Genomic DNA, 20769 nt, shown 5'->3' with positions numbered 1-20769 from the left:
CTAGCAGGGACACAATGTGCTCAAAAGCATGGGGAAGCCTAGCCCAACCGTGGCAGGAAAATGCTCCTTACAGTGCACTCAGACACGGGAACAAGTGCCCATGGGAACTGGTGGAAGCACCTCATTTGTATCTTTGAGTTATGTAGGACTGTATTTTTTCACACAATACTGCATCTGAAAGAATTCTCTGCAGGCAAAAATTGCATAAAGTCCATTCAAAGGGTTTTGTTCTTTTAAGAAAAAAGTGACTTAGTGGTATTTCTGGGCTAAATTGTATTTCTCTGTGTGTGTATTTACACACATATTAATATACTCAGGGCCCAGATGAAAAATGTGAGAATTATTCTTAAAATGTGTGTATCTGTATGCTTTTTAATTGGTAGTACTTAGTAGTACTGCTAATGGTTCTGTGGTTATAAATCTTCCTTTAGAAATTTACAACATAATGTAAAGCACAATTTATCCCTGATTTAATTAATGCCTACACAATTTTTTATTTAAATAGTTTCAAAATAATTTGGGAGAAAAAAAAAGTTGGTCTAATTTAAGTGATCAGATGACACGATTTTTTCCCCAATTTGTGCTTTGAAGTACAACTACCAAATTACATTCTGATGCAAGAGAAACTTTTATTATAGAACAAACTGACTTTTTGATGACAAATATTAAAAGAAATAACAAGCCACATATTTTCCTTGAAAAATGTTCTGCTTAATATAGGATTTGATTGTGCAATCCTTACTCATATAGAGACAAAAGGGATTTTCCTGGTATGGGATGAAGGTGCAAGACAGAGCCCAGTGCTGTACTGGCAGGACTTCACTGCAAAAAGCTATTGGCTGCTGTTTACATTTCTGACATTCTCTGAGTAAGTGTTGTCACAACAGACAAGCAATTATAGACAATAATGTCAGTAATTTGTGGATTAAGAACTCCTTAAGGATGTATTGGCATGGTCAGACAGTAGCTGCTTTTAGCTTGCAACTGTTCACCCTGGGCTGTGCCAGTGAAGCTGAAACTTTCAAGAAGAAATCGTGCTCCCTTTTAGGCAGCAAACAATGGCAGGGGTTAAACTTCTCTAGGCCCTCCCTGCCGCTCCTACAGCTCTCATGCAGGCAGCTCAGCCTCAAAGGCCTGCTTTTTAATAGGTATGTGTATTTATGCATACACATAAAATGGAAATATAGGCCATTATGTTGGAGAAATACTGTGCTAGGCACTTGCAACAAAGCCAGAAAAAATCAGATTTTAAGATACCAGTACTATAAATACGCCTGTAGGAGCCTCAGCTGAAGTCCAAGCCCCAGCACAGTGGTGGAGGGTGCAGGACCTGAGCTGACCCTCTGACTCACCACTTGGGACACGCGTGGCTCAGGACACGCTCCATATTAGTTTATGCAAATCCTGCACTGTGTGACACATGCCCTGCTGAGAAAATTATTTGATTATTTTGAGGATCAACGAGAAAGATTCAAATGTAGTTTGCTCTTTTTTTAAGAAATTCAAAAATACCATCTCAAAACATGCACAGAAATGATATGTACTTTCAGGGTCAAATTAAATACAAATACACTTTTTTTGTCCTTTGTGCGACTGCTCTTCTGGTTTTATTTCAAGACAAACCATTCAGAAAATTAGAGTGTGTTTAGGAAATTGACTTGTGGTGAGGGGAAATTTACTAAGGCTGTATATGCATAAAGTAGTGGGTCGGCTAGAGGGGTTTAAGAAAAGCAAGAAATTTCTTGAAAGATTTTAACTATAAAATTAGATAATGAAAGAATATTGATTTGGTACCATTATTTTTTTTCTTCCAAAGGCAGATTTGCCTTTAAACATGAAGTACATCATATGCCTGGCTGTCCACACCGGTTTTACAACTCCAGAAAACATGTGTCCATTTTGCTGCTTGTGCTTACTAATTCGGCATCTTTTCATGAAAATGTTGTAAAAGACCTTTTTCAAAAGCTTATTTCTCCCAGACTCCATGGGTGCAGGTGAGCTCTCTGGGCATGCAGGACTCCTCCAGCAGTGTCTGAGATGTGAAGTCTGACCCCACGCAGGACGGGAGTGCCCTGCTCCCCATCCAGGGTGAGCACCAGCTGGCCCATCGTGCCCCCAGTGACTGACCCAGCCAGGGTGGGCACCAGCTGCCCCATTGTGCCCTCAGTGACTGACCCAGCCAGGGTGGGCACCAGCTGCCCCATTGTGCCCTCAGTGACTGACCCAGCCAGGGTGGGCACCCGCTGGCCCATTGTGCCCTCAGTGACTGACCCAGCCAGGGTGGGCACCTGCTGGCCTGCCATGCCCCCAGTGACTGACCCAGCCAGGGTGGGCACCAGCTGGCCTGCCATGCCCCCAGTGACTGACCCAGCCAGGGTGGGCAACAGCTGGCCCATCGTGCCCTCAGTGACTGACCCAGCCAGAGCTGCTGTCTCGTCCCCAAGCAGGAGACAGTCCTTAAGAAATGGCACTCAGCCCACACAGTGAAAGCAGCCTTTTGTTGGCACCTCCTTCCCATATATGGGGATTCGTTCGTCTTTTGCTGGGTTTATCAGTTGATTCTGGTGGCCTAAGTACATCCTGAAGGAGATGATAAAGCTAAGATTTTTAAGAGGCCAGTTTTGGTGCTCCTGGTGTCCCTGCAGCCCCCAGCCTGTGCCCGAGCAGACGCTGATCTAATTTCACACTCCTGGAAGCGAGACCGAAGGCTGTGTGTACCCAGCACACATCCTGTATCCTTTCCTTGTGCCTACTCTCCCCTCCCCAGGATAAAACCTTGCAAAGTCCCTCTTCGCCGCTCTGCATCGTTTACAGTTTGGAAACGTTCTTTCCGGGCCCAGGCCACGGGCGGCCCTTCCGAGCCAGCCCAGGCCCGAGGGGCCGCGCTGCCCGACCCCGCATCCCTGCCCCGCATCCCTGCCCGTGACGGCGGCCCGGCCCCGGCAGGAGGCCCCGCTCTGCCGCCGGCCCCGCCGCCGTCACGTGGCCGCCGAGTTTTCTCATCCCGCAGCGGTATGAGGAAGTCAGAGCCGCCGCCGCCGCCGCCCGCAGCCCGGGCGGGCGCAGCCTCCTCCGTCGCCTCGCCGCGGCGCGACATGTGAGTACCGCGGGCAGCCGGGCCGCCCGAGCTCTGCCCGCCCCGGCTCTGCCCGCCCGCTGCCCCCGGACGCCGGCGGGCCGGGGCGGACACCTGCGGGGTCGGGAGCAGCCGGGGGGCGGCGGTGGCCGGGGCTGGGGCGGGCCGGGCCGGCGTGTGAGCGCGGGGAGGGGCGGCCGCGCTCCCGGGGGCTGCGCGGGCGGCGGCTCCGCGCCCCCGGCAGCCCCGCGGCCCCCGGACGGGCGTACGGACGGACAGCCGGACGGACGGGACATCTCCGCTCTCCCGGCAGGCTGGCTCTGTCCGGCACTCGCCTCCCGGCGTGAAGCCCCCGCCGGCGCCGCCGCCCCGATGGAGCAGCCCCCGGCGGCGGAGGAGTGGCAAGGGGCGACCCAGAAGAGGAAGGCCTGGGCCAAGAGCCGCGACTCCTGGCAGGCGTCGGAAGCGGAGGATTTCGCGGCAGCGGCGCTGGCCCGCGGCGAGGAGGAGGAGGAGGAGGAAGAAGAAGAGGAGGAAGAGGAGGAGGAGGAGGATCCCGGCGGCGGCGAGCTGCCGCTGGCCGCTGGAGCAGGTCAGTGCTGGGGCAGCAGCCCCCGAGGGCCACCGGGACCCCGCGGGGCAGCCTCGCTGTTGCTGACTGTCGGCTTCTCTCTCCCGCTCTGCCCTAAGGCTGCCACAGCGTTCCCAACGAGAAGATCGCGATATGGCTGAAGGACTGCAGGTGGGTGCTCCCGCCGGCGGGTCGCTGCGGCAGCGCAGGCGGGCAGGGAGGGAGGCGGGCACGGCCGCGCCGCGGAGCGGGCACCGGCGCTGGCACCGCCGCTCCTCCGGCCGGGTGCGCCGGGAGCCCGCGTGGCCACAGGGCAGCTGGCGCTCGGCACCGCTCCTCTCCTTGGCGTCTCATTAATGCTTCCAGCTGCCGGCGGAGGAACGCAGCAGAGCGTCAGGAAGGCAGCGTTACTTTTGAAGCTGCAGTGGTTCTCACCGAGAGGCTCCAGTTTAAGGCTTCCACTGTTTCCTTGCCTGGTTTTTGGTGCAGGTTTCAAGAAACGGTGCTTCCGCGGCGTGGCCTCTGTGCTTACGGGCCTTCAGGAGGGATGCCACAGTTTAGACTAACTAGATTTATCTGAGTCTCTTAATGTCTTCTGTCCTTAACTTAAGGCATGGTATATGTATTCTGCATTTCTATTACTGTTGCAAAATAATCTTTGGTGTTAGAACAGGTACTGATGGAATTACTTTTTCTTCATCCTCAGTCACATAAAAGCACAAATGCTACATCAGTAGCAGCTGCTTTTGTCCTTTTTCTCTATTCAGTCCTTGGAGGCAGAGTTGATGGGGAGAAGCTAACAATTAACTTTCCAGTAGCTGACAATGACATTTCAAGACCTCTGCTATTTGATATTTCTGGTTTCTTTCTCCTTTCAAGAGCAGCTACATGAAGGCAAGAATTTACCACTGAGATTAGTTGTGCCTTTGTGATCTTTTGATCCAGTAAGCAACTGACTGATCTTACTATGTAACTGAAGTGTGGGTTGTTTTACAGCTACAGGATCCTCCATATAGTTTTCCTCAGATCTTTACAGGCTGTGCCTTGGATAGGGTGTTGGCAGCTAGAGGCTTGAAACCATACTAATCCCTGAAATATAATGTTCAGATCTGACCTACCATTCTTCCAAAATGCTAGAATTGGAGAAGATTTTTCTGACTTTACCTCAGATCTGGTGTCCTGCTGGTCTACTAAAAGGTTTTCTTAAAATCAGTATTACGAATTCAGTGCTTTATTGGAAGCATTTTTTGAGTGGGGAGGGCAAAAAATGTAAGGACTGGAGGGGAAAGAGGCCATTGGGGGTGATATTCTTCCTGATGCTGCAATGCCACTATGTCTAAATTGCAGGATTTCTGTCTAGAACCTTCCCTGGCCCTGTAGTCCTTAACATTTCCATACAGAATTTGAGGAATAGCACAAAGCTAAACTGACAACATGAACATCTAGTAAATGGCCTAAAATCCTGAGTACTAACACAAAGCTTGCAGTTTCATACCCATGCTTTGGTAACTATCTGTTGTTAAAACTGGCACCACACATTTCTGTGGAATGTGTTTGCATCTCTGGCTGTTGATTCCCAAAATAAGGGAATCTTGTTTTACAAATAACAAATGAAGCCCAAGTTAACTTTTTTTGTTTTGCTAATACAGAAACACAAATTTAGGTAATTCTTGTTTGCGAAACCTGTTGCTCTCCTTGCACAGTAGCCTTTTAAAGTACAGTTGTTTACTATTGTAAGTATTTTCAGAGGACTCTTGTGTTCTGCTCAGAAGGACTTTTAAAGCCAGATTTCCTACACAATGCTATTCAGGCAGGAGTTAGCCTCTGCTCTGTGGCGTGCAGGGTGCCAGCACCTGTGGTTCATGGCTGGAAGATGCAATCCCAGCTGCCTGTGAAGAGCTGCACAGTTCCTTGTGTTTTAACTGCAGAATTGTTTAATTTTTTGTGCCTAATGTAATGCAAGCAGTTGCTAGCATGTGCAGTAAAGTGATAATTCAATTTGCAGTGTTATAAGTGATTGTATGTATAGAAACCTAGATGACAATATACATAGGAAAAGAGCACAGCATTAACAGAGGACAACAGAATAGCCCTGCAGATACTACAGTGTTTTGTTTAAAAATAACGATTGTGAAATTTACAATTCGTAAGTTGTTCTCCCTGAAATTTCTTGCTTGTTTAATAACACTGGTTTTGCTGTCAAGCTTTGGTTGCTAAAAAGTGTGAGCATATGCAAACGGAGCTGCTATTTCTGGTTCATGGCGCAACCTTATTCTTACAAGTTAGCTCCATACAAGTTACCATGTAGCTATTACTACGAATGAAGATTCAGTAGCTAAATGCAATATTTTTTCTGTTACATGTTTTCTAAAAGTAGTCCTTCACATTTTCTGAGTTTCTGTACGTGTTTATGAAACCAGAAGAAAACTGGCACTTCTAAAATCTCATTTTCTGGTTTGAGTTGGCAGCAGCACAAAAAACCTTAATATGAACCCACTGCATAAATAGATCTTATAAGTTTTATTCCTTTGTTTGTTTCTAAAGGCATCAATAGTGTTCTAATATGGATAAAAAGAATTACTAGCTGTCCTTTGATACTTATGTTAGTGGTTTGGGGCTTTTATTACTTGGCATCTCTGTTTCACATCTGCTTTAGAGGAGATGAGGGTTCCTAATTGCCCATGTTATTTACCTTGATAGATCCGCTTTTTGTTGTTTTGGGATTTTTGTAAAGAAATAACTAGCAGCAAACCCCAAAAGCAAAAAAGCAAGCATTTATCACACTGTGATTAGAATTATGGAGGCATAAAAAATGTCAGATGTTACTCAAAGTCTCTGGTTCATTCACATTTTGGGAATCACATGCCTTTGAAAAAGGCCTCTTTTTCTCTCTCCCCAGTACTTTGAAAAGGCACCTTGAAGTAATAACAAAGCTCATAAAAGTTAAAACACAAGTGTTGGTATTATACTGATAGATGAAAAGAAATGTTTGTCAACTATTATGATGACGTGTATTATTTTGATTGAATATATTTAAACTCTGCCAGTAATACAGGGGATGTGGGAGGTATCTAGGAGCCATCTCCTGTAGATATGCAGGAAGTGAGTTCTTGAAATGCCTCAGAAAAAAGAGATTTTTTGCTTCAAGTTTAAAATAAACATGGCTTCTGCCCAGATAAGGTTTTAAAAGCTGTGATTTAAACACTTCCACAGCACAGTGCAAAACCCTTGTCTTGTTCTGAGACACCACCTGACCACAACTGGGAGCTGAACAAAGTTCAGATGGGATGAGAGGAGGCCTTGAGGCTGTGTGAGGCAGGCAGACCCCATCCTGAGGGCACAGCAAGGGGAAGGGTCCCGCAGCCCTGACATTCCCAGGTGCACAGGGCTGCTCTGAGACAGAGCATGGGCCTTGCTGGTGGAAAACAGCCTGGTGCAGACAGGCAGAGCTGTCGTGCTGTTTTCCAAAAGGATTTTTGTGTGGTACTTCTCCATTGTTTAAACTCATGTTTTGCCTAGTTCTTAAGAGCAAGTGTTTCAAAGGCAGGGGTGTATGGCAGCTGTGTGCAGCTGTGCAGGTAGGGCAGCAAGGGGTGGTTGAAAGGATGCTTTTCTGGTAGCTGCTAATGTGCTGTAGTGGTGACAGACTTCATTTCGAAAGGAAACTGCCAGCTTTGATGGATGCTTTTACTGCTCTCTGCCAGCCACTGCATGCAGCACTGACCTTGGCTGTCAGAGTCAATGCCAGCAAGTTTCTATATTGAAAACATAGAGGCATGGGAGTCACCAGGGAAGGAGAGGGAGAAGATTGGGAGTGCACCCATCAGGGCCAGGGAGTAAACATCCAGCATAGTTATTACCTCAGAACATAAGGCTTCTTGAAGCTTGACAGGTTTAGACAATATAGCCTAAGTTTTTTCAGACTCTGACTGGACAGACATCCAGAAATGCAGGAGATCTGAGCCTCAGCAGAGTGTGTCCTGTCACCTGGAATGTGCTTATGCACTGGATGCTCTGGCTGTTTGCCTTGGAGTCCCACCACAGTGGGGCTTTGCTTTGCTTTGCTTTGCAGAAGGCATGTTGAAGTGAGCTTGCCCTGTATCAGCAGGCTGCATCTGGAGAGAGTGAGCTCTTTTCAGAGGGGAAAGAAAAATAAAGTTGTGAAGTGTAAGGTCTGTTAGAAAGCAGATGCAAACTTTCCTTCCTTAATTTGGCTATGGCACCAAAATAAATACTGTATCAGAGCACTGTTTACTTTCAGGTCTTCGGGCAGGTTTATGTGTTTGTCTAATTAAAAATCCAAATGAAACATACGTAATGTAAGTGGATAAATCATCTGCTTTTTCCTTCTTTATGAGTATTGTATTTCTGAATTTGTTTTGAGCATTGAAAGTTAATGCTGTGCTACTTAGAAGTGACAAGACTTTGGTTAAACATGACTGAGAGACAAGATGTGGAAACATCTAGCCAGTGTCAACAAATACAGTGTGAACCCAGAGTGGGATTGGACCTGTCACTTGTGAGGCTTCTGCTGCTCCTTTGAGGCACCATGAGGTTCGGCAGATCCCCTGCCCTTCAGGCAGCAGCTATGGGAGGGATCATCCAAAAGAACTAGTGTGAACAGCCTGTAAGGCATCAGAACTGGCAAGTGACAGCTAACATAGCTGTCAAGATTTTTTATCTTGATTCTTCCTGATCATCAAATACAGCTTTTCACCCCTCTCTCCAAAAAGTTTTAAATGTGTAGAAAAATGGCAACAGTTTTTGCTGCTTAAATGAGATTGAATTAATCCATTCAAAAATTCATGCGTGTTTTTTCAGGGTGTTTTGCTGAGAAGCCCATGATTTTCCTCATCAGGGGCTGCTGCTCCTGAAGGTGTTTGAGCTTTGCAGTTATGCAGTTATTATGTTTTGTTGTTTTTCTCTGCAAGGTGTATTTATTTAGAGGGCTGGGGGTTGTTTAGGAAGTTATTGCCAGTCGTCAGATGTTTGTGCTTTCTGGGGGCGGAGGGAGGGAAGGAGGGAGGGAGGGACAACTGCTGCTATCACAAGCTTGTTACATGCTGTAAGGAAGGACATGAAGCAGCAAGTTTTTAAGCAGTGTTAATCTCTTCTGTGGTTTCAGAACGCCTCTGGGAGCCTCCCTGGATGAGCAAAGCAATCCTCTGTTGAAGGGTAAGGAAGGGCTTTACCTACTGAAATCTCTTTTGCTGGAAACTGTTTTCAAGGACATTCATGTGAAACTTGGTGTCTTTAGTAGCAAACCAAAGCCAGGTCAGTATTGCAGAGTTATTCTCACAGCAGAGCAATTGTGCCTGAGGAACTGGAGAAGGGGGAAAAGAACCTGAATAAGTCTTTCTGGAGATCTTAGTAAGCTCTAAAAAAACTCCCAGATGTGCAAAACAGGGAGGTGATTTTGTCTCCAAACTGGTGAGCATTAAGCAGTCTCTGCCTCTAATAACTGTGGTTGCCACACCTGAAAATTTTACTATCCGAGCAGGTCTGAATACTAAAGTTCAAAGTACAGTGGGAATGGGCAGGTAGTGACAGTGAAGAAGAATTACTTGTTGTGCCTGGAATCTTCACTTCAGCTCCTAGTCTGATACAGGAAGGTGAGAGGGGAATGCCCCAGCTGGACTCAGACTCTGGATTCTCCTGGTAAGATGTCTGGAGAACAGATAATGCAGCAGCCAAAGGCACAGATGGGCTGAGTGGTACCTCCAGGTTCCCACTTGAAGTTAATTTGCTCACACATTGGCTTGGAAGTGTTTCTGAGTGCAAAACCAAAGCAGTGTCATAGTTGTTTCCTTTCAAAATCATTTTGCTATGTTCTGAAATGTGACTTCTTGCTTCTTAATGCATTTTAACTGCATGAGTAATGAAGGGTTTGTAAATAAAGTCGAGTTATTTCTTGTATCAAATGAAGTGTCTTGCTAATATCTTTAGATAAGCAGCTGGAAGGAAAACATTGGAGCATTGTAGTTGTTGAAGTGCTAACTGTATGTTTTCAGGCATGCTGGTGAGAAATGGAGGAAGTTTTGAAGATGACTTATCCCTGGGAGCCGAAGGTGGGTGTGGCAGATTATGACTCTTTTTCTAGCAAAGAAAATTATACTCAGTCATCTGATTTTTATTTTGAAGGACAGCATTGGCTAGAAAAGCAGGATGAAGCACACAAAAAATGCAGGAAGATTCACTTTTTGAAGTTATTTAGACTATTGCTAGAGTTAAACACTCTGAGTCTCTGACCTAAAGGCCAGAGGCAGTCCTGAATTTGCTTCTGCCCTCTCATTTTAATACCCACAATGACAGGACAGCCTGGAGCACTTACCAAGGCTGTGAGAAAATTATTTCTCCTACTTGCTCTTCTTGTCCATGGGTTACTCTTGGCGGCCATGCATGCCCCACTTCCACTGAATCCCTTGGGAGTGGCTGTGCAAGCTTCTGAAAGGAGGAGTGAAATTCTGTCAGCCACGAGGCAAACCCATTAAGAGCCAAGTGCTTTTAAAAGTGAAAAGCACCAAAGCTGAGTAAGTATTTTGGATCAACCACAATATACACTCTTCTGTTGCTAGCTGCTTGCCTTTTCTTTCTCTTCCCTTTTCTAAGGGGAAGGAGATGTGGCTGTTCCCCATGGACTTCGTAAAAAAGGCTTCTAGCCTTGTTGTTGATCATAGATCAGAGGTGTCCATAAACCAGCTAGCAAAAGCACTGTGGATTCTGTTCTAACAGAAGCATCTTGTGAAATAGCAAAAAAAAAAAATTCTCACAAACCATGTCCTGGGGTTATCTGTCAGACAGAGGATATAAGACATTATCTGCTTTCAGTGTTTAGAAACAAAAAGGCACAATTCCCAGTTTAGCTTTTAATGTTTTTGAATTACAGCTTTTGCTAAGTGCCAGAACTGATGTAGTAGAAAGCCCTTTCCTTCCACGTTAGTCTTGCCAGTAGTGTCAGAGTAGTGGGACAAGGCCTGGAGGAAGGGAATATCTTTAATTTTTAAAGATTTAAGACTTCTAAGGGAAAAAAGTTTGTCTGGTAATGATCTTGATCTGATTATGATGGAAAAGCAGCAAATGAGTCTCCTATTGCAATAGATTAAATAGGATTAAATTTTCCTATTGATAATCTTTTCCACTTGTTAGATTGCCTGCAGCACAAAGATTTCATAGAAAAAGTTTCTGTGTAATGATAATCCAAGGGTCTGAGCCTATGACCAAGAACACAAGAATCAGTGGATTTTAGTACATCATGTCACTTTTTTCTTTTCAGTTTTTCTCCCTATAATTTCTGAGGACTGCTGGTTTTTGTGGGTCTTTAGCATGATTTAGCTTGTTCAGATGAAAAGATCCCAGTACTAGAACTGCTGGTTGATTTTTCTGGGTAATGATGCGGATGTTTCTGCTGGTCTTTGCTTCCCATCCAAGAACAAGGGGACAACAGAGCTGCTTGGAGCAGGGCTGCGTGCCCTGCCAGACAGACAGTCCCTTTGAGGCTGGGATGAATGGCCTGCCCTTGTGCAGCCACGACTGCCTGAGTCCAGATGCAAGGCAGAGCCCTGTGTGAATGGCACAGAGGGCATTGGGCAGGACCTGTAACCCCAGCCCGCTGCTGAGCTGGTAAAACCCATGGTTCAGCTGTTCAACTTAGTCACTGGATAATCCTTACAGATAGGCTTACCTTCTTATTACAGGCAAGAATATTGAAAAGAAGAGATGTGGGATCTGTGTTTTGCATACATTTCTTTGTGATGTCTCCAAAACAAAGAAGAGAGGCTGAGAGGTTTCCATGTTTTACTCACGGTTGCTGACTTTACCCTGCTGGCGCAGCCGGTCGAGATGCAGAGTTTTCCTGGCAGTGTGTGACATCACTCTTTTCATAGCTGATTCTGAGGGCTGCTATGACAGACACGTGCTCCTTGCCTGTCTCCTGGGGCAAGTTGTTAGTGCTGAGTTGCCTCTTTGAGGAACCCATAATTTAAGTCCGAAGTTCAATTCTGAAAGAATAATGCTGCCTGGAACATTCCCATATGATCCAGCTGTGGAAAGTGCTGACTTCCCTGTCAGCTTGGTGACCAGGTGTTTGGTACCTGGGAGACAGCCTCTCTCCTGAGGTTATCAACTCTGAGCCCTCTCAACTATCCCTCCTGCCCTATCAATGTCTGCTGGCCCCATCAGCACTGGGGGCTTCACTGTGGTCCAGCTCAGACAGCCAGGGCCCTGCCCCACTTTGCTGATGGAAAGATGAACAAATAGTCTCTGCACTTGGCTGTGGGGCCAGCTGCCTTTCTTATATTCTTTCCTTTCTCACCTGGAGCAATCTTTGCATGCCTGCATATCCTCCTCCCCTTCCCACCCAGGAACAGCCCTGCAGCTGGTAATCATGTCTTCAGTTGCAAAGCAATAAATGGTTTATATAACAATTACCAGCTTATCGCAATTGAAATTTCAAGTAATGAGATTAATGACAGGATGTAAACGTGTGTCCATATGAAATTTAATTTTAAACAGAACTTTAATAAACCAGATCATTTTATATTAGCCATATACTAGAAACCCTTGACAATCATTTATATGGAAGAAGTAAAATCTGGTTTATGCAGGACTGTTGCTAAACATGCTCACTGTCTGCTTCTTCATACTGGTTGTGAGAAGTGTAGTTCTGAAGAGGTCTGAATATAACTTCTTTTTCTTTCTCTACAGCTAATCAACTACGGAGTGATGCCCAAACAGAAACATGGTAAACATATTTTTTTGTGTTTGTTTACTTCAGAGGAATATTTATACTGAAGGGCAGAGGGGAGAACGGGCGGTGGAAGTCATGGGGGCTACCACAGAGCTAAAGCTCTTCTGCTTGTGTCTGTTTACATGAGAGTGAAGAAAGTGATCCAGATAACACAGAAAGAGCCGTTAGGAGGTGCAGCAAAAAAAATTTTATGTTCTTTCAGTAGACCTGACATAGATTTTGGAGTAGCAGGAGGAAAACAGAGAAATGACAAATCTTGCAATGTAGCATGGTTAACCTTCTTTGCCTCCTTTGGTTTCTTGGTGGCTGTTTGGAGGGGGGAACATTTTATTCCTCAGAGAGATTAACCAGAAATGTTTGAACCCAGGATACCACCTAATGCTCAGGCAGGTTCTCCAGATACAGGGAAGAAATAGTTTGGGATTGGGAAAGAGGCTGGCCAGCAGTGTGGGCTGGGGCTCCTCTTGCTTCATTTCCCTGGGAGCCTGTTCAGTTTCCTCAGCCAGCTCTGGGCAGGTGGCACCTGGGAGGAGCAGGGTACCCAGGGTGTGGAAAGGGTGGCCTTGCATGGAGAGGTGGTACTGCTGGAGGAGGCAGCAGCCCAGGGGAGGCAGGAAAAGGCAGGGCAAGGACAGCTCACCCGAGGCTGGGCTTCCTTACTGGAGGAGGGTGGGAACAGGGAGGGTGGGGCAGCAAGGGCAGGTCTGGGGTTGTTTTCTCAGCTCGCATTTGCCTTCAAAGTCGTACTGTCTATGTACATTTTTACTGAGGCAGCCCAGGGTTTGCTTTTGTTTCTGTATTTCAATAAATGACATGGATAATATAAACCAGAGAACACTGAAGGGAAAAAGAGAAGTTCAGCAGTGCTGGCGGGTTAGCTCTCCGGTGAGACAGAGAATCAAGTCCTTGAACAGAAGAGGTTTATCACAGGGGTCCTCTCTGTTTGTGTTGACAGCAATGGTGTACTGGCAAAGGACAGGAGGCTGCAGTTCCATCAGAAGGGGAGAAGTATGAACTCCACCGGCTCTGGAAAAAGCAGCGCGACTGTTTCAAGGTAAAACTCTGCTTAGAAGGTCTGTTCCTCAGTTACATGGACTTGGCTTGTTTATGTGCCTTACTGCACTTAGTAGCTGAGAAAGGAATTTTCATTTGGTTGCTTGGAAAACTTCTGTTTGTCTTTTGTTGTGGTTTTTAGTAAATGCTAACAAATTGGCTTAAACATTAAAAATGCCTGAACTTTTAATGGCATTTTAAAATTTGGGCTCTGCAGAATAGGACTGATTTTAGAAATTATGGGATTGGATCTGTGATGTGTCTGGGCCAATGGCTCTCATAATGGGAACGAAAACTTTAGATGCAGAGATCTCCATAATTATTTCCAAAACTAGTCTGAGCTGCAGGAGTCAAAAGTTCAATAAACCAAAGTGGTTACTGGGCTGAGTTAGCAGTTTGATAGAAGGGACTGGATCTTAAAAGGAGACATGTAGATGGTTAACATCTTTCATTTGTCTAGTGTTTCTGAATTACTGGAGCTTTATGAGGAAGATCCTGAAGAAGTGCTCTATAACCTTGGGTTTGGGAGAGATGAACCAGATATTGCTTCAAAAATTCCAGCGAGATTTTTTAATTCATCATCGTTTGCCAGAGGGATAGATATCAAAGTGTTTTTGAATGCCCAAATACAGCGCATGGAAGTGGAAAATCCAAGTTTTGCTTTAACAAGTAAGTATGTTTTTGAGGCACAGTTTATTTATGAGTTTATTAACTATGTAAACAACCCCAAAAGAGGTGTGTATCTAATATTCTGGCAAAACTGTGTTACAGCCTAAAGGCCAACATTCCATTCAGAATTCATAATAAAACTCTTGCTTAGTCTTCAGTAGGCAAGAGGTGACCACCAGGGTGGTACTCCTTGGGGCGAGTGGAAGGATTTTAGTGAGGGAGAGAAATAAAAGGCATCCTCTAAGGTATTCTGCCTTCTGGTTTGTATCATTCTCATCTTCTGATGCAGCTCTAGAGCACTGAAACAAATAACAATATCCTTCTGTTTCTGGTGTTCTTCAGTCACTGGGTGGGATTTTTTTCCTGGGTGGCAGTGACCTATTTTTGTCATTGTTGGAATCTGGGGCAGTATTTCTATGGACTTGGATAAGAGCTTTGTTGGATCAGTAATGAGCGCTGCTGAAATGAGGGCATAGCTGTCCTTTTGTAGTTGTAGCTGGAGAGAGAAATGTGAGTAACACTTCCTTTCTAGCATTTTGTAAATAAACTTGTGTCACACACACTTGCTACTGATTTAATTTGGGAGAACTTTGCGTGCTGTTCTTGTGCATTTAGTAGAGATTCCTTTTTTTCATAGTAGGGTATGACTTTCATCTTACAGGTCTAGGAAATGTTCGTTCAGCCTTAGAGGCACCTGATAAAAGTAGGAGTAGGTTTGTGGGGATGGGCAGAGATTATGATCAAAATTCCCTCTTCAGATATGCCTTGTGTTTCATTCCTGTGCAGGTCGTTTTCGTCAGATTGAAGTGCTTACTACTGTGGCCAATGCTTTTTCTTCTTTGTATTCTCAAGTCTCTGGGACTCCTTTGCAGAAAATTGGTAGTATGAATTCAGTGTCTTCCAGCAAAGAAGCATCCAGCCCTCCCCCTTTGAATCGCAGCAACACAGCCAGTCGCTTAATGAAGACCTTGTCAAAACTCAATCTGTGTGGCACACAGCAAGCTGACGGCAGCAGCTCCTCCAGTCCTTCGCCTGTTGAAAAAGGGAAAAGTCCAGCTGAAGTAGGGAGTGAGGAGAATGATGTAAAAAGTGAATCTAAACTGCCAAAATGTCCTAAAAAGAAAGACTGTCCCTCTTTTTTGGCTCCTGTAAAGGAGGAGATAGCTGGCAGTCAGACAAAGGCTGCAAGAGCAGAGAGACCCACGCACCTCCCTGCTGTGGCTGACGGAGCACAGGAGGGTTCTGTGCCTCCAGCAGACGGGCAGGGTGGCAGGCTGGCAAGTGCCCAGGACAGACCATGTGAAGAACCTGGGCTTTTGGACTCTCCAGGCCTCAGCAGCAGCTCCAGCACCTCTGACAGCAGCGTCCTGACACAGAGACTGTGCACGGCATCGCCAGCGAGAGACCCCTGCGCTCCCCTCGCAAACCCGTCCGTCGTGAGCCTAATGCTGCAGCAGAAGGACTCCTTTGAGATGGAGGAGGTGGGTGAAGATACATGACTTTCTTTGTGCATACAGTTTACATAACTCCTGTCTGCCAGCACAGGAATGTTCCCTCCTGTGCAGTTGACAGTGTTTTCTCCAGGAATACTTGAAATTCTCTGAGTGTTGCGCTTTCTCAGCAGTTGCAGACTGCTCTAATTGATCCTCTTAAGAAGGTAACTTGGTGCTGCTGCTGCTGTTGTTCCTAAGTCACTGGGAAAGTTCTCATTCTTTTTTTTAAAATCAAATTCAGGTAATTGCTATCACTGGGATAACTCCTGGGAAGGTTTCCCTATGTAAGTAAATCTAGGTTAGGCTTTGTACGCAACAAAACTTTGTGTGTTTAGTTTTTACTTTACTTAAATTGTTAAGTAGAAATCATTACTTTCGTTACCAAAAGTAAATTCCGTTTATTAATTGATGTTTATTAAAGATAAATTCGTGAATAAAGCAAGAGTTTTGTTGCAGTGAAACAGAGGAGGGACTTTCATGTAACATGAGGTGCTCATCTTGTGCAACTTTCGGTTTTGATTACAATCTACTCTAAGTTGATTTATTTGTTCTCTGGAAATTAGCACACTGAAGGTCGCTGTGACATGACTTTTGGCAAGGCTTAATTGCACAGTCTGTGCTAGGTGTCTTTTAACATCTTCATATATACAGATACCCATTTTCATATTGAAAATTGTCCCAAAGGAATTTTAATTCCCAGGTTCCTGTAAGTGATTTGTTTATTAGGCTAGTAAACATGCAGCCTACTGATTCAAGAATGCAATTTTTGCATAGACTTAATGCTCAAATTATAAAAACTGTCTCAATATTCTTAAATTAGTAGATGCTTTTGTGGACACATTTCAATGTGACTGTTCAAAGTTCAGCAGTTAAGTTTTTTGTCTATGTGAAATAGATACATAAAATGAAGGATATTGTGATTTCATTGGTGAAATGAAGAAAGCAAGTGAATAGAAAAGCCACAGAATTTTACAGTGAATGATGAAGTGATGATTTAGAAGATACTGTGTCTGGTGTCATATTGTCATGACAAGTTCTTCTAGATCATCTAATGTTGTAGCTGAAGGCACTCATTAAGCAAAAAAAAAAGGTAATCAAGCCTCTCAAGCCTCTTGTGCTTCCTAGCACTTGTTTATTCCAGTGTGTCCTACCCACATATTGGTGGCCATCTACTGAACCAGAACAAAGGACTAGTCCAATTGAGAGGGGAAAAAGAAACTCAGTGTATTTTGATTTATTTCTTTTTCCTGGCTTAGTTTTCAGCCAGATAATTTTCTTGATACAGCTTGTTGTGTAGCTACAAAAATGTTTGCATTGGCACAATTGGATGGGACTGAGCAGCAATGCATTTTGCTGTATATTTCAGAGGAGAAATCCATTTTTTGTACCCTTGGGCAAAACTGAAACAATTAATGTATTTTATATACATGTATATACATGTGTTTATATTAAAAAGAGGTGTGGAATTTTCCTTCAGAGTAAGCTGGCTGGAAAGGCTCGCTGAATTCTGCTCAAGTGTGATGTGTTTGCAGAGTTTTGGTTGCACACTTTGTGCAGTGATGCCAGGCATAAACACAGCTGTTTTAGCAAGACAGCATCTGATGTGGGATGGGATTTTGGTGGATTTTTTGTTTATGCAATATAGTATATACTGATCAACTGCCTACAGATCCCTGGGAGGGATGGATTCAGTTTTGCTGAAGACATTTTAGAACAATTCCTGGCAGTGGGATTTTATTTTTGTGCGTCTCTAAGCAGGGTGTAATGAACAATAAACTGTCTTAGAAACAGTGACAGTAACTCCTCCCCCTGTTTTCCTAGCTTGGCATGGAGTGCATTCTTATGCATAAGAAAGATGACAGATATATCAAGGAAGTTCTTTCCAAGGCTTACAAATGCCTTGGAGGTTTGTGTGCCCTTCGGAAGTCTGTGGCTGTGAAGATAGCTAGTGTGGGAGTGAGTCAGGACAGGATTTCCCCCAAACACCCACTCCTGAGGTGGCCAATGACAGTGCTGAAGGTCACTTCCCAGCATGAATATTGGCTGGAGGGATGGAGAAGGAGCTTCTGTGTGCTTGAGGAGCTGCACCGTGCTGCGGACACAGTTGGAATGGAATGCTGTCTCCCAGCCAAGGACAGGAGGTGGATGGTATTTAAATGAGAAGAACCTTAGCTTTTGGAAGGCTGCAAATTTAGCCATCAGAAACTGGGAGGTTTGAGAGAATCGAGACACCTTCCTGGAAGGCCAGTTTTATTAAAGTGTCTGTAAGATTACTTGTTGTTCTTTGTTAAAATAAAAATGCCAAGCTAGTTTTTTCCTAATCTTAAATGGTGAGCCCCTTCTAGACTCCCCTGCACTTGGATGAAATAAGGATTTACCCCTTTGTTACAGCCTTCATCTCCTAAAAGAACAGAAGCCACAAGGTTTATTGTGTAAAAGTAAGGTTTATTGTGTTAAAGTAACGAAATATAAATATGGTTGCTATACACATGAGATCAATGCAAATATAACCTCTTCTTTAGCCAAATACGAATTTTGGCTTATCAACATCAGTGTCTTGATTTTTACATTTTTAAGTTGATAAAAAATTGAGATAAATTCATTGTGTTATAGTTTTGAAACTGGGCTGGCAGCCCATTAGAGGGAAGGGTTGGGGAGAGCTGGACAGGGGGATTGTGCATGTAGACTTGCGTGTGATCCATTAGGATTTTTTCTGGATCACATGCAAAAAGAGAGAACATATTCTAGGTTTTGAACCAAACAAAGACCTCCCTGTTGAGATTTTAGGCATATTGTTTTCATTGTTTGAACATTTGCCTGAGAACTGCTTTCTTAATAAGACTGTGTTTCACAAAGTTACTGAGTGAAAGGATTCATTTTTATGTAGTTTTACATTTTCCAGTTGAAATGTGCATGGATCTGAATTATCTTCCTTTTCTGTGCTGGAAGACATAGCAATTATTTCCATGAGTAGTGGCATGGTGAAGTCTGGAGTAGGTTCTGGCTGGGTCTGGGTCCTTCTGCTGGAGGTTTGGTGGCTTGCAGGAAATAGTTGGTAGGGCAGCAGATGACAGTCCATGAGTGCTGACCTCCTCATACATTTTTCTACATCTATTGTACTACTTGTTCTTTAAATTCAAATGAAGGGCCAAGAGTTCTGACTGGAAAAAGACAGTAGTGTAAAGGTGGTCAGAGGTGTTTTCACACAGTAATTTTAGTGTTTTTTCAAAGAGGAACTGAGAGCTCTGTGTTGTCACAGGATGTGATTTCCAGGTCTTTTGCGTGCAGAGGGTAGCCAGAGGGGAGGTCTGTGCTCTGTGTGGGAGGTGCTGCCCAAGGATCACTGTTCTCCTCCAGGAGCATTGCTGAATGCCTGGTGAAAGTTGGTTCAAGGAGATCACAATTTGCTCCTTCCACCAGTATAGGTTGTTCAATTGGAGGAAAAAGCCACCAAAACCTCCTCTGCATGTGCAGTGTGTATAGCTTAGGCATTCCTAAGCACAGGAATATATTCCAGTTGGCCTGACAAAATATTCATCTCCTCTTCCTGATAGATCCAGAGTACAGAGGGGGATCTACCTCACGTTTCAGCTACACATCAGCTAGCAGTGACCAAGTCAAGGAAAGGTGAGTAGACTGCAGCTTCTGTGAGGACATCAGACTGCTGAGTGTCCTTCCATCTCTGAAAGGCTGATTCAGATATTTTAAGCTTCTAAAGTTTCTTTTCTCTCCAGAAATAAAAAGGATTTGGGTTTCTTTTTTAGCTAAATCACAGAACATTATTACAAAGTGGCAACCAAATTACAGGCAAGACAACAGCCCTATAACCTCACTGGCTGTTTTCACTCTTGTGTAATTGATGGTAGTTCAGATGGCCTGAAATGTTAATTCAGATTGTGTGGGATTTTTTTTTTTCCTTAGTAGATCCTGTAATTTAAGATACCCGTTTAAACTGAAATTACATTGTTTTAAACCTAAATTGCGTGATACATGCAGCTTTTTCCTACGCACTACTGCTCTGTCTGCAGGCTGCCTGCACAGAAAACTAGTGTCTCTACACCCACGTGGAAACTGTAGTCCCTCACATGGAGAAAGCTGTGCACTGGCTGTTGTGGTTCACTTAGTTTGTGCTTTCATCTCAAATTCTTATTTATGTGTTTTATGGCTTGGACGGGGATAAAGCTGATTTTTACATTTATTTTGTGATTGTTACTTTGCCCAGTGTGGGCAAGTGAAGGTCATTCTCTAGCTAATACATTTAATTAAAGAGGAACTGGAGCTTGTTACACTTAGGGAGGTGCTTAGATGCGTGCAATTTTTTGGTGAAACGTGAATAGCATCTCTAGATACTTAAGAGAGGCAGAAAAACCTCTCTAAAGAAACACAGATCATCTTATTTGCATTTGCACAAATGAATTGACAGTTGTGTGACCTGTCAGCTGAATTGCATGAACGTGGTTGAGAGTGCCCTGGACTAAGTGTGGGAGAGTAGTGCCTGGTTAGTGGTGATAGCTTGTGCTACTTGTTCATCAGTGTTCTGCACAACACAGCCTGGTGCTCACTAAGCTTCCTCTGGTACAAACATAGGCCACTAAGGATTGCCAGAAACTGAATCTCTGACTGTTCCTAGTACTTCCTCCTTACATGCTTCCTCTTTCCTCCACCTGCTTTACATGACTACATGAAAAGAGGTGCAGTCTTTATAGGGCAGGGCTCTCCTGTTTGCCAGCCTCTCCAGCTTCAGGGAGAGCTTTTCAGAGAAAACCAAGTTAAGGAACCAGGAGCTGCAGTCAGGGAGGAGACAAAATATTTTTTTTCATCTTTTCTCCTCCCAGTAGTTATTTTACGCTCTTCTTCCACCACACAAGAAAGAAAAGTGAGATGGTCGTGTGTGTACTTGCTGAAAGCTACCAACAGTTCTAGCAGTGGGACTTCAGTCTGACTGAAGTAGGCCAGGTCATGTTTCCCAGGCACTATGTCTCTCCTATTTCTGAATACACTTCACACAGATTAGTGGTGACACTTTATTAACAGGCAGGCATTACCTAGAGTTTTCTATGACTTATCTGACAAGGATATCAATACCTGAACATTCACTAAAAGTTAGTCTGAGACCAGCATTTTATTTCACCTGGGAGACACAAAAACTGTAGGACTTTGT

At 44.5% G+C, this 20769-nt stretch overlaps 1 protein-coding gene across 1 annotated transcript in view; it reads left to right on the top strand.

The window, feature by feature from the left end:
- Positions 1 to 3046: 3046 nt before the first annotated feature.
- ITPRID2 (ITPR interacting domain containing 2) overlaps positions 3047 to 20769 on the top strand; it is a 39919-nt gene continuing 22196 nt past the window's right edge. Inside the window, exons 1-10 of the mRNA XM_058028008.1 lie at positions 3047 to 3097; positions 3390 to 3668; positions 3767 to 3818; positions 8773 to 8822; positions 9659 to 9715; positions 12351 to 12387; positions 13349 to 13447; positions 13907 to 14115; positions 14902 to 15596; positions 19163 to 19235. Coding sequence (XP_057883991.1) covers positions 3449 to 3668; positions 3767 to 3818; positions 8773 to 8822; positions 9659 to 9715; positions 12351 to 12387; positions 13349 to 13447; positions 13907 to 14115; positions 14902 to 15596; positions 19163 to 19235 — 1492 coding nt within the window. The 5' untranslated portion in view covers positions 3047 to 3097; positions 3390 to 3448. The remainder of the gene's footprint in view (positions 3098 to 3389; positions 3669 to 3766; positions 3819 to 8772; positions 8823 to 9658; positions 9716 to 12350; positions 12388 to 13348; positions 13448 to 13906; positions 14116 to 14901; positions 15597 to 19162; positions 19236 to 20769) is intronic.

Source organism: Melospiza georgiana, chromosome 7 (assembly GCF_028018845.1).
Source record: "Melospiza georgiana isolate bMelGeo1 chromosome 7, bMelGeo1.pri, whole genome shotgun sequence".
Lineage (NCBI taxonomy): Eukaryota > Metazoa > Chordata > Aves > Passeriformes > Passerellidae > Melospiza > Melospiza georgiana.
The sequence above is the reverse complement of the archived record's forward strand: the minus strand, read 5'-3'. Positions and strand labels throughout refer to the sequence as shown.